Source organism: Homarus americanus, unplaced genomic scaffold (genome assembly GCF_018991925.1).
Source record: "Homarus americanus isolate GMGI-L3 unplaced genomic scaffold, GMGI_Hamer_2.0 scaffold44383, whole genome shotgun sequence".
In the NCBI taxonomy this organism is placed as follows: domain Eukaryota; kingdom Metazoa; phylum Arthropoda; class Malacostraca; order Decapoda; family Nephropidae; genus Homarus; species Homarus americanus.
In genome coordinates, this window is record NW_024749198.1 from 247,504 (window position 1) to 264,813 (window position 17,310).

General features: G+C 42.0%; 1 protein-coding gene across 9 annotated transcripts in view; it reads right to left on the bottom strand.

Annotated features, from left to right (window-relative positions):
- The window catches only part of LOC121853309 (protein EFR3 homolog cmp44E-like), a 43,650-nt gene that overhangs the window by 26,149 nt on the left and 191 nt on the right, over positions 1–17,310 (bottom strand). For 3 of the 9 annotated variants that reach the window (XM_042347354.1, XM_042347361.1, XM_042347358.1), the window contains exon 2: positions 11,971–11,989. The exons of 3 other annotated variants lie outside the window; for them this stretch is intronic. Coding sequence is in view for 2 of the 6 variants with exons in the window: in XM_042347358.1 (XP_042203292.1) it covers positions 11,971–11,989 (19 nt within the window). In the remaining 4 variants the exon portion in view is untranslated. Of the gene's footprint in view, positions 1–1,925; positions 2,037–11,970; positions 11,990–17,310 lie in introns of those variants that run through there. 3 more of the 9 variants (XM_042347356.1, XM_042347353.1, XM_042347357.1) reach the window with 2 other exon arrangements.

The following is a 17,310-nucleotide window of genomic DNA, read 5'->3' on the forward strand; positions in this document are numbered from 1 at the left end:
TAATAATAAAGAACCATAAAGAAATACAAAAATTAAAAAAAAAAAGATTAAAAGTGAGAAACAATATTGTATATGTATGTTGTGTTGTCAATGGTAAGAGAAACAATTGAGACCCCGCAATTGTGTGTAAATGAGGCAGAAAGTCAGATCATTAACCTGGGACTTGGTCACATATGGCAGCAGAGTCTACCATTAGACAACACATTATGCTTCCAATATCTTCCCAGGCGGTAGTACCTCCCTGTTTGGTAGCTGCCTACTACCTACTACCTAAGACGGACACGAGTTGTAAAAAATAAACAAGGCTGTGTTTATCTTTTGTGTGTACGATAGTTTACCAGACAAGAGGCAGCAGCCAAGGCGCGCTCTTTCATGGCCAGATGACCTCGCTGCCGGGCGTAAGATCCCCCACTCCCGCGGAAATACAGCCTATGATGTGGCTGTATCAGACGCCCGTCAGCCAATCATCGCCAGGTTCTCAAAGCTTTCATGCAACTAACTCACCAATTACTGTCCAACTTGTGCCCTCGTAAACTTGATGCAGGCGAGCAACAGGGACGGTGATTGGTGGAGTTAGATGCAACTTTAAGGACCTTGGCTGTGACTGGCAGACGAGTGACCACTTGTTGAAACAATGACGGTGAGGAACCACGGTAACAGGTAGTGTCTTACCCATGGCGGACACACATTACACCATTAGTCAAGCACAAGACAACAATAATGGTAACAATATAAATCCACATATATAGAGTGAACACAAGAGATGTTTCCCCGTCAAATACTTTATAACACAAAGAAAAAAAAACAAGTGAAGTTAACCAATGAAAAAAATCACCAACAATTACTCACACGGTGTTGTAACCTCTCTCCCCAGTATAACACTATCTGTACACACCTTCCACTAGGGCGATACTAAGGTGGGAAATTCTACCAGTAAGTAAAGAAGACCCACCCTAGTTGACTCCCCACACCGCACAAGACTACCTTCAAAGATCAAACAAAAATGAGGGATAGGGATGGAGGGGTGGAGAACCAGTTGGTCAGCGTGTGGGGGTAGGAGGTGTGGGGGTGTTGGTCAGCGTGTGGGGTAGGAGGGGGTGGGGGTGTTGGTCAGCGTGTGGGGTAGAAGGGGAGAGTGGGGGGTGTTGGTCAGCGTGTGGGGGGTAGGAGGGGGTGTGGGGGTGTTGGTCAGCGTGTGGGGTAGGAGGGGGACAACTTTCACTATGTACACAATCCTGTTACGAAAGACAAAACGAATCTCCGCTAAGCAAGATCCAATTCTCCAATGGCTAAATAAACCTTAAGTCAATATGTATGTATAAACAGCATCATAATTAAACCAAGACTTCACCTTAACTGGTTTAGGTTTAGTTAATACCAAATAATACGAAGTTAAAATTAATCTCTGATGTTTTTTCGTTCTTGTCTCCTGACTGGTATTATCTGACCCTATCTTTATTAATGAATTCTGGGAACAATAATAAGGGCATGGAGACATAATTTCTGTTTTAATATGTCTGTCTGTCAGTTACATTGTCATATACCTTCATTTACGGAGATAAATTTACCGTAAGAGCCTTTGAGAAACAGTACTTGCCCGTAAATCATTTTCAAAACACGTAACATATAAATAACCTCAACTGGACATATATTTTTTTCGAGATGAGAGACGGTTATATAAAACTGCGGTAGGCGTGTTGGTGGGCCTATAAGCCTCTCGTGCGTGTGTGTGTGTGTGTGTGTGTTTGTTTGTCCGCTGACCGTAAAAAGCTTAACGCACACCACAACACGTCCACACACTCAATACAGTCATCTTGTGTCGTCGCCTCCGCCGCGTGACACTACCCAGTCGCCTCCACCTCTCGTGTGAGGAAGGAAGAACCACTATTAAAGAGAGGAGAGAAGCACGTCAATAACTGGGTTACGAGAGAGCGGAGTATGGAGCACGACACGTTCACCCAACCGCGGTTAACGGCACACTGACTGACTCTTCTCTCCGACTCAGAGCCAGCCATTCCAGCCGAGGTTTGGACCCGCCTATCTCCTCTCCTCCTCCCACACTGACTGACTCTTCTCTCCGACTCAGAGCCAGCCACTCCAGCCGAGGTTTGGACCCGCCTATCTCCTCTCCTCCTCCCACACTGACTGACTCTTCTCTCCGACTCAGAGCCAGCCACTCAGCCGAGGTTTGGACCCGCCAATCTCCTCTCCTCCTCCCACACTGACTGACTGACATGTAATAATTTCCAAAATACATCACCAAAACGTTGTCTTTCTGGTAATTTATCCTCAAAATCAATATACATCAAATTAAAAAAAAAAACTAGTATTTCCCCAAAGAATAATAAATTAACCGTATGTTCCCAGTCCCTGTGAAAATATAGTAAAATAATAAGGTCAAAAACTCCCGCCAAAAACACACAATGTTGAAAGTCTCGCTCCAAGTTTTAAAAAGTCAACCAACACAGCGTAATAAAGTGAGCCATTTAAGTGAACTATAAAGTGAGCCATTTAGGTGAACTATATAAAGTCTTTTTCAGGCTTCCTCGCTCAACAAACAAAAGAATTAAGGAGTGGTGAGACCAAGAACCTAGCCTGGGTGGGAGGGTGGGCGGGCGGGCGAGTTGGACTGGGTGTGTAGGTGGGCAGGTGACCAAGTTTCCTCAGATTTGTCCCTCCACCCTGCCCTGCCCGCCCGCCCACCCACCCACGCCGACTGGATAGACCTGTTGAAATTAAGCGTGAACCAAGGACACTTAGTACAGCAGACGAGCGTTTATGTCCACTCGACCACCGCAGACCCTTCATACCATAATAAAAACCTGAATTAAGGGTCAAAACTGTGATTAAGTTAAGTTAGGTTTAAGTTTGGTTAGCGTTGGATTTTGTTATGTTAGGTTAGGTTAGCGTTGGATGAGGTTATGTTATGTCAGGTTATGGTAAGTTTGATTAGATTTTGTAAGGTCATGTTAGGTTAGATTACGATGTGTTTGGTTAGGTTAGGGTTAGGTTAGGTTAGGGTTGGTGTGGTGTGGTAGTCTTAAAGATGACATAAGTTGGGGTGCCTGTTAATCTTCACGGACATGAGACGGGCAGACGGATGGACGGACGGTAAAACGGACGGTGATACAGAAAGACAGACGCACGGACGGGCTACATTCCTATATCTCTCCCTCGGTGTGGCGGGAGATAAAAATAATGATAAAATAGACAAGAGACGACCTAAGCACGCGCACACACTACCAACACCTCACTATGTCTATACTTACTCACCGGCAATCCCCCAACACACACACACCTTAACCCATCGACCCACTCACACATACAGTACCTACACACACACACATGCACATCCAAACACGCACACAACCACCTACTTTAAACCCAACACAACCCCCCCTCCACACCCACAACCATCACACACTCCAACCTTCCACCCAGCCCCCACACAGCCCAACCTTCCACCCAGCTCCCACATGAGTCCAACCTTTCCACCTAGCCTCCCCACACACTCCAACCTTCCAGCCCCCACACACAGTCCAACCTTCCTGCCCCAGCCCCCACACACTCCAACCTTCCACCCAGCCCCCACACACCCTCTCCACCTTTCCACCCAGCCTCCCCACATTAGTCCACAACCTTCCACCCAGCCCCCTGTCCAACCTTCCACCCAGCTCCCCACACACTCCAACCTTCCAATCTAGCTCCCACACACCCAACCTTCCACCCAGCCCCCACAGTCCAACCTTCCACCCAGCCCCCACACAGTCCAACCTTCCACCCAGCCTCACACCAAAACAAACCCACACTGGGATTATATGGCTGAAGCCATGGCAGCCGCCTCCCTAAAGGTGGGGCTATAGTCCCTTGTGGACAATCTCCAAGGATAAGACTTTTCTACACCCCTCATTAGTGTGCTACTCATACCCACACTGGTGCTGGACACACCAGCTGGGTGGGGGGGGTGGGAAGTGAGGGAGCGAACACGGACAAGCGGTATATCGATCGCTTGGAGGGAAGGGGAGACGGGGAAGGGGGAGAGGGAGAGAAGGGAGGGGAGAGGAGAGGGAAAGAAAGCATGGAAGAAAGGGGAGATGGAAGGGTAGGAGGGAGAGAAGGGGGGGAGAGGGAGAGAAGGGGGAGAGGAGAGAAGGGGGGGGGAGAGGAGAGAAGGAGGAGGAGAGAGCGGGGGAAGGGAGGAGGAACGAGAGGGGAAGAGGAGAGGGAATAAGGAGGGGGAGAGGTAGTAAGGGAGAGGGAGATAGAAAAAAAATGCGGATTTTACTCAAGAACAGAAACGTAAATACTAGAAAAAATAATATCAAGTTTCAGGATTCGAAATTTGGAGAAAAAAATATTATAATAATCACAATTAAATCATCGCGCATGGGAAGAGAAGCAGAAAGATAAACATGAAAATTAACCCAAAAAAATCACGTGAAAAGTAACAATAAAAAATTAAGCGGGAAAAATGAGCCGAGGAAATAACGCGGGAAAAATAAACCAAGGAAAAGCGCGGGAAAAATGAGCCGATGAAATAACGCGGGAATATTAAGAAAAATTCACGGGGAAAAAATAAAGTCAGGGATAAAACGCGGGGAAATATTAATCTTAGATAAATGTCAGGAAAAAACTCTGCCAACAGTATCTGGGTCAAACGCTGGCGACTATACATTATAGTATATGTACAAGAAATCCATATCGCGGGGACTACCATCTATAATTTAGTAGCACCTTACTCGACGCTCTCAACTGCCACCAGTTTTTCATACTCACGATAAAAAAACAACAATATTTTACTAATGCACAACCCAAGTTGACCGACCGTCTGACAGGGAAATTCAATTACATAAGCAAAGTCGATGATCTGTCTGCAAAGGGTGAATAGGTAAACATGGTAAGTCGACGGTCTACCAGTTATAGGAGATACGAACCCACTGTAATATTTCATTCCCGACTGTGGTAATTTCATGTGATTTTAAGTTTTCAAATGTATTTCTGGAGTTTTAATTTTACCGTAAGTTAGAGAACGTGAGTCGGAGAATATGAGTCAGAGAACGTGTCATAGAACGTTACGGTTAAGCCTCACTGCCAATTACCAAATCAATCTAGCCTCCATCTTTAAGTGGCAGCTTTTGAGTCGGGTACAGTGTGACACTATATACTATTTTGGCGGTAAATTCTATCCAGTGGTGGCGGTGTAATATCCTAGGTGTAATTCCGCCCAGTGTAATTTTGTCCAGTAATATTTCTGACCAGTGAGATTCTGTCCAGCGAAATTTGTCCATTGAGATTTTGTTTCAGTGTAATTTTGTCTCGTGGGCTTTCCTGTTGAGATTTTGTCCGGTAAATGTGAGGTCGTGTAGTGTAGTAGGATCATTGACACCCCCCACCCCACCCCCACCCCACCTACTGCTGCTGGCGCCAGTGTAAAGGGAGGAGGAGGGGGGTGGGGAGACACCGATGGCTCCTGTAACTGTTGAACACGCAACTCTCTCTCTCTCTCTACCTTGATTAGCTCTCTCTTTAACGTGATTCTCTCTCTCTCTCTCTAAATAAAGACAGCACTGTAAATGTTAGTCCGTCTCTCTCTCTCTATCCCACAAAACAAGGAGAGAGAGAGAGAGAGAGACCTTAATACAAGATGAATATAATAATAATAATAATAATAATAATGCCATTAAACATACCGAACGCATCAGAACACTCTCATCTCCCCTTCCAAGAAAGCCAAGAATGCAGCCATCCGAACACTACTAATGCTCATAGATTGTCCACACGCCGAGAAGACAGGAGCCCCGTGCGTCCGAATGCCTTCATCTTGGCCACATAAACAAATAATTTTTTTTTACTGGCTCCGAAAGTCAGATTTGTAAGGATTCGAACACGGGGTAGAGGCACGTACAGGTAGATTATTGACACGGTACAGGTAGATTATTGACACGGTACAGGTAGATTATTGACACGGTACAGGTAGATTATTGACACGGTACAGGTAGATATTGACACGGTACAGGTAGATATTGACACGGTACAGGTAGATTATTGACGGTACAGGTAGATATTGGCCACGGTACAGGTAGATTATTGACACGGTACAGGTAGATATTGACCTTACGGTACAGGTAGATTATTGACACGGTACAGGTAGATTATTGACACGGTACAGGTAGATTATTGACACGGTACAGGTAGATTATTGACACGGTACAGGTAGATATTGACACGGTACAGGTAGATATTGACACGGTACAGGTAGATTATTGACACGGTACAGGTAGATTATTGACACGGTACAGGTAGATTATTGACACGGTACAGGTAGATTATTGACACGGTACAGGTAGATTATTGACACGGTACAGGTAGATATTGACACGGTACAGGTAGACGGAGGTAGATGTTTCCTTACATGAGTAGAGTCACACGAGGGGAAATTAACAGTCACATGAGGGTACATTAACAGTCACACGAGGGGAAGTTAAGTCACATGAGGGTAAATTAACAGTCACATGAGGGTACATTAACAGTCACACGAGGGGAAGTTAACAGTCACATGAGGATAAATTAACAGTCACATGAGGGGTACACATTAACAGTCACACGAGGATAAATTAACAGTCACACGAGGGGAAATTAACAGTCACATGAGGGTACATTAACAGTCACACGAGGGGAAGTTAAGTCACATGAGGGTAAATTAACAGTCACATGAGGGTACATTAACAGTCACACGAGGGGAAGTTAACAGTCACATGAGGATAAAGTGGCACAATGAGTCACAGTTTGCTTCTGGTAATAAGGGGACACAATTCACCAGGCCACTGAACCGAGGGTGAGGGGAGGCAGGGGGAGGGTTATGAGGGGAGAAAGAAGGGAGGTGGGGTCCAATTAAGGGGAAAGAGAGAGGAGGGGTGGTGAATAGGGGAGGAGGAGGGGGGTGAGAAGGGGGAGGAGAGGGGAGGTTGGAAGGAGGATTGGGGGAAAAAAAGGAGGGGAAAAGAAAGGGAGGGAATAAAAGAAGAGAGGGAAAAGTTATTTCCCGGAAGAGCTATAAAAAGGTTCCCAGTCCAAAGGGAACTGTTCAGGGTCAGTTATTTTTATTCCCACACCACTGCCACCACCACCCCACCACAACCACCACCCCCACCACTGCTGCCAATCATAGAGGCTTATTGATGCAGAACACTTTAGACAGGCCGCCCACCCCACCCACCCATATGAAAGTATTACACTGGCCGCCCTCCCCTCACCCACCCACCTGAAGAGTGTGCACCACTCACTCACCCACACCTGAAAGAGTATTACACCGCCCCACTCACCCACCTGGCAGAAAGAGTATTACACCGCCCACTCACCCACCCCACCCTGAAAGACTATTACACCGCCCACTCCTCACTACCTGTAAAGTACTGTACTTCGCTAGCCAGCCGCCCGGCCCGCCCGCCCACGCACCTGACGGTACTGTACTTCACTAGCCACCCAGCCTACCGACCAGCACGTGATCAGGTGAGATCAAAAGAGCGCGGGTGGGTCGATCACTGACTGGGGGCGGGGCGTGGGTGCAGAAGGGGGTTGAGGAGACGAGAGAGAGAGAGAGAGAGAGAGAGAAGAATAAAACAGAATACAGTAGATACGTAACAACAAGTAGAGGAACACAGCCTAAAATACACGTTAATTAGTAGAATACAGACAGGTACAGAGATACATTATGAGAAATACAGCAATAAAAATACCTGGAGTGGATACATGAGAGAGAGTGGTGGGTACAGCCAATACGCACACACACACTCACACACACACACACACACACACACACATACGACACACACTCACACACGACACACACACACACACAGTTCCTACAAGTGTGAGGTGAAGGTGAGACTGTCTCAAGAGTGTCTCAACAACTACTGCACCACATCCTTATCAAGACCTAGACAAGTAGGCCCCAGTTATAATAGTCCCTTGTTCTATTGGGCACCAGTCCTAATAAGGTCATTATCCTAATAGACCCCAGTTATAATAGGCCACAGGCATAATAGACCCCAGTTATAATAGACCACAGACATAATAGTAATCAAAACACACCACACAACCTATTGGGCCCATTACAACACCAGGTTTAAACTCCCCAAGATCCATAAATTATCTTCAAACTAAAGGCAACAGCAACAACACAACACGTCAAGATCCACTATAGTCTCAGATCATTTCCATCGCCATCTTAACCCACTAGTAAATCTGTCTGGTGTGTATTCTGGAACGGCATCAATTTGTCGCACTATGTAGGGTTTGGTGTTACTACAGTGTGCGGTCTACGAGATGGTTAGGTTAGGTTATGTTAGGATAGATTAGGTTAGGTTAGATTCGGTTAGGAAACGTTAGGTTAGATTAGATATTTTTGTAGACTGCACGCTGTAATATCACCCAGGGATCCATGACAGGAGTTTGGCCGAAGGTTTATAGGACTCGTATAGTGAAGGACTAACATTCACAGTACAGTACTTGATTATCTTAAAACATTCAATAAAGGTATAAATCATTCTCAAGGGATCGGATAAACCCTCATCCAGACCTACAACTGTTTTAGTATCTCTAGGATAATTTTCATGGTTTTAATTTTAATAATATATCATTCGTGCAGCACTCAACAATATGTCCAACAACACCCAGAGATAGAGTGAGTGAGTGAGTGAGTGAGTGAGTGAGTGAGTGAGTGAGTGAGTGTGTGTGTGTGTGTGTGTGTGTGTGTGTGTGTGTGTGTGTGTGTGTGTGTGTGTGTGTGTGTGTGTGTGTGTGTGTGTGTGTGTGTGAGCCCAGGAAATATGTAAATTAAGCACTAGACAATTATCCTGTCCATTAGGCAATATATATATACACCGTAACTCATTTCTCTATATAGGTCTGTAAATCTTCCACCATTCTCAACATACTGTACAGCTTAAGGTATCACTATTGACCCAGAACAGTAGTGAGCCCCAGACATTAACGACTCGATAACTGATAACTCATAAATGTTCAACAAACTAATCTGTAATATTACTTCAAAACAATTATTACAGCTTTTATAAATGTCCGAGTAGTTTTGCGATCTCTCGGAGGAAAATTTGATTATTTTTCGGAGGTACACTGCGATAAATGAACTCTGGGGTCACACACACACACACACACACACACACACACTAGAGCTAATTCAAATATGGCCTACATCTTGTCCTGTAATATATTGGCCATTTTGTCCTGTAATATATTGGCCATCTTTCCTGGTTATCCGTTAAAAATGTATCACCTCAACTGTATTTTTAATCGTGTTAGTTCCTTGGTAGTCAGAAGAGGCAAGTTGGTACCTCCAGCACTCAGGTGAGAGGAGGTCAAGGAACCCCACCCTTCCCCTCGGTGGTGAGGACTAGGTGTAAATTTTAGACCACCTGGCCGGGACAGTGACATACCAGTGGTGACAATCTTAGGGATTCTGTGATGGTGTTAAAATATAGTGGTGTTGTAGTTGATATGATGTATCTTAAATCATCACACTTTACACTGACTGTCAACATTAACCAGTCTTCAGAGTCATGTATTTGAGATAATTAAACTTAACTCACTATTAGCCAAAAGAAATAAAATATATTAATGAATGATTTAGATTTCTTAGGACATATTATTGGAGTGAATCTCAAACATCAAACATCTTTCAGAATTTTTAGAGCAGAGTTATCAATAAATGCAAGATGGCGTGACTCGACATTCGGGTAAAATTCTGGTCGACGCTGCGAAGAAAACACGAACAGCAACAAAAACAAACCCACGGAGTTAAATTATTTGACTTGTCTTACACCTCATTCGACTTGGCACACGAACTGTACATTGTTTTCAGAAATGGATACTTTTCTGCCTAGCCTCCGGACACTGGCATATGCAATCACCTCTTACAGTCCTGGAATGAACAGCTTCACACTACTGAACTGAACATACTGTACACACAACACATATATCAACATAGTAGTATTACACATTCCAGTACTTAACACATTTCTATATCCTCTAGTCAAGGTGAGCAATCATTAAAATAAATCAATTTCTCAAAACAAATGAAAATATATGAATTTTATAAGTAAACAAATTAAAATAAATCACCACAGAATCAAGATACAATTTTCCCGTCAAGCTAAAACCACATACAGGTACAGGTAAAGTCATTAACTCTATTTTCAAAGCTATACAGTAATACAACACAAGAGACATCACACAGCCTTAACACCCTGGCCTAGGCTGCCCGACACAAACTTCCTCGGGTCATATTTCACACCGAGTTCCATTTATTGTACCGACTCCTCGACCGCGTCTTACACATCATGATTAAAATACACTGACGTCGCTGAGATGCCGAGGTACTCTTCAGCTAACAAATATATACATGTAAAACAACGCATATCTTGTAATCTTGTCATCACTCTCTAGTAAAGTTTGCTGTCATTATGCCGTTACTTCATTGCTGTTCTGATATACATGGATACAGTGTGTCGCTCCATCCACACATCCATACTGTCAGCCGGTTTAAAGAGTACCAAGCCCATTATTTACCCCTGCTGACAGAAACATTACATTGATATACATAAAAATCACATCAAATGAATCCTGCTGCATCAGACCTTCATTCTTGAACACTGATGAAGAGCCACAGGAAGCTCACCTCTCAACATCAAACCAAAATGAGAGATTCGTTGATAGATGACTCATAGAAACACATTTTTAAAATCGCTCTTACCATATCAAAGACACAGTACCAATGTCCATGTAGTGTATAAAAGTCCAGTGATGTTAATTTTAATACACCATACTCAGCTCTCCATCAGTGTTTTAGACAGGTGATGACCCACAATAGTCACCATCTGCCTCACAAGACATGACGACAGTGTGCCAGACATAGACTCGAAAGAAACATTGACACTGTAAAATTAACACGACAAATTTATATCCTTAATCGTGCAATTATTCTATATTATCAACTTCAATATATATTTTTTAATATACTACAACAATTTATAACAATTATGCATGGATTGACAATGTCTTTTTTATGTTTAATTACCAATAAGTTCTTACACACAGTGGCACCAGTGTGAGAGCTACAACACCTAAACTCGCACAATTTTACAGCAACACCACACAACACACCCATTATCTAAACAAAACACAACAAAAATCACAAAATACAAATTATTCTCATATTTTCAGCCAATACCATATTTTTTTCAAGCATTTCCATCTCATATAAACATTAAGTCAAATTCTCTGATAACTTGGTTGACAATCCCTTATCCGAAATCCTTGGGGCCAGATGCATTTCAGATTTCGAAATTTTTCGGATTTCAGAATGGTTAGGTTAGGTTTGGTTAGTTTTTTTTTTTTTTTAATACATACAGGGATCAGCCCACCCGGGCACACGTCACTGACCCACATTGGGGCCTGGGGGGCGAAAATATAATAATAATTATTATAATAATAATAATAATAATAATTCATCGGTCTAGGTCGTGTTTTTCACTTTTGATCTTTTTTCACTCTTGTATTCTTCATTATTATTATTTTATTATTATAATAATTTCTTTAATATACGTAAATTTCATTTACTATGAATAATTATAATTATTATTATTATATTTTCACCCACCAGGCCCCGATGTGGGTCAGTGACCTGTGCCTGGGTGGACTAATCCTTGTTATAATAAAAATAAAAAAAAAGTTTTGCTCCACAAAAATCTTTCGGTTTTCAGAGGTTTTTGGTTTTCGGATAAGGGGGCTGTCAACCTGTACCTCAAAACACTGCACCACTTAAGACATTGCTAAACCATGCATCATAGGTCAAGTGTATCATCTCTTGACCTTCTCACCACCACTACACAGAGCTACACATGCATACACATACACAGGCCACAACAACATGATCAACTCTGGGTTCCTACATACCTGCGCCAGCCATGTTAAGCTTATTGTAAAGAGACACAATACCATTAGTCTCCCATTAATTTATCTTACGTACATATATATATACACACACACAAACACGTAAACAATCACACAGAAAATCATAAAACCCCAGTGGCTACTGTGTGTGTGTGTGTGTGTGTGTGTGTGTGTGTGTCATCACTTCTCATATTATTCATGGCCTGAGGAAAATCAATGCATTAAATTTAGGGAGGAAGAGTTTTCCTCAAATACGCACTTCATCTCACGCACTTTATATGGATATTCATGAAAAGTTGAAGAATTAATGAAATAAATATGCATACCACACATTATAATACCATCAGACACTGCCTCCACCATGGCCGTCTGCCACCAAGGACCTCATTATACTGTACCTTCATTAAACAAAATTTACTCCCGTGTGAATGGTTAGAATTTTGTCTTATATCCATCACGAGTAATTCTCTGCCAAGGAAATTTCTATCTGGGTTTGGATGCTATGCTTGAGTTTGAATACTGATATCAATCTTCTACTTGTTTGTGTGGCTTCCCTCAACCAAATTATGTAGTGAACCTATAACATTAATATACAGTTAACCCTCACTTTACGCGGTTAATGTAACCCGGAGGGTACCGCGGAAAGCGAGAAACGCGTAAAGTGAATAACATAACATATGGGATTAATTGAAATGGAGTCAGGGCCGATCCCCAAACTCCACTTTTTGACGACACACAACTATGTTGTAGTAAAAATTTTATCTTAACTTTATGATGGTATGAAAAAACAAGTATTATAGAAGAGGTTAGGTTAGGAAAGATAAAGGTTAACATAGGAAAAATAAAGGTTAGGTTAGAAAGCTAAAAATTTGGTAGAAGAGATGGGTCGGCATACGGGGATGGAGGCTGGTTCCGAGGCAGAGGGCAGATTACTGGCCCTCAGGTGAATCACCATTACTAGGTGCATCACCATCACTATCAGTTACAGTTGTCAGGGCTTCCCTGACAAATCCCTCAAAGTCACCTTCACTGTCACTATCACTATCACAGAACAATGGATGCACTATACACGGTGTGGCCTGGAGGGATGAAACTGCCGCGGCTAGGTCAAGCGTCGTCTTTCCTCCCTCCCTCCCTCCCCCGGGTGGACACGTCATAATACTTTAAGCCAATTACAGCTAGCAGCAGAGGGGGGTAGGGATGCATGGCCAATCACAGGTCTGATACGTCATATGACGTCAGTGATAACGCAACAAAGACACACACTGCGCAACCTTACCGCGCCGCTTGCCCAAGCGGAGGGAGGAGGAGGGAGAGGCAGGCAGGCAGGCGGGCGGGTGGGGCGAATCTAAAAATAGCGTCGCGCCGGACACTCTCCGCGTAATGGGGTTCACGTACCGCGTAATGTGAGCACGTGAGGTTCTGGCAAGGCACCGCGTAAACGTGGAAACGCGGAATGCGGGACGGCGTAAAGTGAGGGTTAACTGTGCTGTACTATACTACAATGTCTCTATAATCTAACATAAACAATCTTATATAACCCACCAGCAGTTGAGAATGAAGACAGACAATGAATAAACTGACTCTAGTTTTCCATTAGTTGAGAGAACAGTATAAACTGGGCAAGACTCTAGATACAGAAAAGGAAATTATCTAAATCAATAAATAACAGAAGAAGAATTACCGTAACTAACCCAACACAAGTATCAAGCTTGTCAATGTGCTTTATTTTGTTACACAGTAGAGTACTAGTAATCTCTCAATTACCAGAATCTTTGATTCCGGAATTCTCCAACAGCCGGATTTTTTTTTTTAATTCTGAGAAATTCCGGGAAAAATCTCTCCATTCTGGGCACAGGAACGAATTTCTGAGAAATTGCATCCTTGTTTTCGATGTGGAGACGCTTGCCAGGCATATGACTGGGTTGTTGGCTCGGGGTGTTCGTGAGCTACAATTGGCCTTTTCTGTATGTGACTACATGGGACGCCAATGATTGGCTGATGTACAGGAAGTCCCCGGCTTACAAACGTCCGACTTACTAACACCCGCCGATATGAACGAGATTAAACTTGAAATTTACAGTGCTGTATTTTATTTACCAGTTGACTTATTTTTTAATTCCATTTACTGTATTTTGTCATTCTATTTCTTCTTTTGTCTTAAATTAAGTGATTTTAGATGTATAAAAGGACTTAGGCTATGATATAGTGGGATTTTAAACATTGTTTTATAAGTACAGTAAAGTATGCATATAGCATGTGTTCTGACCTATGTACGAGCGTCCTCAGGAGCGGAGCCCATTAGTAACCCGGGGACACCCTGTACCTCTCAACCTATCTCCTCAAACTCTTGTACCATAGTTCATTGTCTGCTGCCAATGTACAAGCTTGTTCACTTGCTCACTGCTGTTTTCACATATGATCTGTACTGTGGAGTACTGTACTGTACATTACTGTACCAGAACGTATATAATCAGCCAAGAATAACATTAAAGCAGTGTTAAGACATAAAAAGTAATTAGAGTTATGTAATCTGTACATTCAGTAAGTGTGAAAGTGCCAGATAGTTACAGAACTGTATAGAGGGGTATGTACAGTATACAACACATGTACAATCCCTCCTACATGGAGCGTAACAGTCAACAATATTTACTACAGTAGATGGTACTGGACAAAGGCAAGTCATCCTGTATCATCATCTCATCATTTGGCCTGTCTGGATCACAAGCATAAGATGACAGCATCTGCTGGTGAGTACAGTGCAGTATAGTGTACAGTACAGTAGTATATTTTGTTTATTTACAATATACAGTGTTGTATGTGCACAGTGGTGTTTGCATATATCAATACAGCTTTGTGTCTGTCTGTGCGAGATGCAAAAACTTTACCCGGTACCCAGAAAAATTCCGGGGACGAGACCATTCATCAACACACTGTACCAGGAAATCTCTCAATCACGGAGCCGATCTTCACCAATTATTCTGGCTAACGGGGACATCACTACAGGTACTGTATACAATTTTCTGAAGTATTTATTCTGATTGGCATCAAACTAAAAGAACAATCACATGAGCAGTAAGCTGTTTCACGATTCTTCTACAAAGGTGTGAACAGTATGAGTTAATGATATAATTACTGTGGCTAACAGTGATACAGTCCAGAAAACATCCTCTAGTTACTTGCTGCAACTTAAAGTAAACTCACATTAGTAGTAGATAATATGTATTACTGTATTTCCATAAAGCAACAATAATTAGTTTCAATTTTTGTTCCACTGATTACACATAAATTAATACAGTATTACACTTCTAACAAAGAGAAATAATCAATAAATGAAGGAACACACAAGAACAATGATAAAGATTCACACAGCCAGAACTACTGTTTTACATAACCTTCAAGAGGACTAACTTGTTTAAATAGCTAATACTGTACAATAGTTTACCTTAATTACTTCATGTCATTAAAGCTATAGGAACTTATAGTAATAAAATGGATCTTTTTTAATACTTGTTTCAGTGTACAATATCTTGAAAATGGAAAAAAATAAAATATATCTCATAAATCAAATAAATATGATTAAAAAAACCTATCAATCCTGCTTGTAATATACTGTACCGAGGATGAGCACCACAACCTCAGTCTGGAGACCTTGCAAAAAAAACGAGTCGGAGTTGTGTGAAATTCCGGACCTGTACATTTATTACCAACTTGAAAATCCACAACACACAGTACATAAGGAAGGTTGGCTGCAGACAGACAAAGATGGCTTAAAAGTGTACAGTGGAGAAATCTGTACCCGAGTCAATCAATCAGAGTACCGGCCATATATCTGAGGGTTGGCGACCACAGTCCTCCAACTCTAAACGTTCCCAGGCTGTTTTTACCTATCCTCTAAGGTCTTGTATCTTATTGGGGATTAAGTTTTTAATTTCATTCATCCATCCCAGTCTCTGCCTTCCCCTGGCCCTCCTACCCTCAGCTTTACCCATTAATATTTCTGTTATTATCCCCACCTCCCTAATTATATGACCAAAGTATCTCACGCGGGTGGTTCCATACGACTTTTGTTGCGCTCAAGTAAACTTAAACCTTATTGTGAGCGCTAGTGTTAATATGGTTGATTTCTCATTTTTTTAGGTAAAATTCTAACAAAGTATTGTACCTGATGATAGAGTTAAATAATAGCCATCAGTATCATCAGTGAACTATACCTGGTTTTAACAGTAACAAACAAGTGAGTACAGTATTGTAATCATCTTAGTTCACTCTTGGATAACAGTGCTCAGTGGTTCATTACTGCTGTATCATGTGTGACTCAGTGATGGCTCATCTTCATTTGCTGGAACCATTTGCCAAGACATGAACAACTCTCTCATGCATTATGATGTGAATCGCATTAAACCATTGAGTAGTATAACAGTATTTGCATCGGTGGGGGGAATTTTCTCAAGTTCCCCCCCAAAAAAAGATTCCCAGTTAACCTGTGACACCGTGCTAGACTGTTCTCACTTGTTATAATTTCCACTAATGGCAGATTATACCCACAGTCCTTCACCACAGTACCTGTAGACTGTGTAGGTTATATTCTTGAGAAACATTTCCCTGTCACAGTAAAGACACTAGTGAATCACAACAACAACTTATGGTATTATTATCGTTTCGGTCATCTGGGGGAACTTATAAATTTAGGTTAGGTTATTGTTCCTGGGTTCTGTGGCTTGGTTAGGTTATGTTAGGTTAGGTTAGATATTGTTCCTGGGTTCTGTGGCTTGGTTAGGTTAGGTTAGGTTATGTTAGGTTAGATATTGTTCCTGGGTTCTGTGGCTTGGTTAGGTTAGGTTATGTTAGGTTAGGTTAGATATTGTTCCTGGGTTCTGTGGCTTGGTTAGGTTAGGTAAAATCATTCAAAACACGTCAAAAACCATCATAAAACAAAGAGATGACCTAAACTATAATTCCACCCAACTTATAACTGATATTAAGGTGTAAATTCCTTTTGACTCATCAATACTGTGACTTGTTTATTGGGATTATAATTTTTACCATACTGTTAACTGTAAACTACCATATTTAATTGTAGACCATTTTAAACATGTCATTAATCACTTTAAAACATCATTCCATAAATCTGACATCTTAAAATAACACAGAAGAAACAGTTAATGTCTCCTCAACATCAATACCATAAAACCTCCATTCAACCAAACATTAAACTGTAAAAAAAATTAACAAAACACCTAAAATATGGATCAATATAAACAGAATAATCACTCTACCTAACACAGTAATTACGACAAATAAATTATCTACTAAATCCTTCCCAATCTACTGAATCCTCCT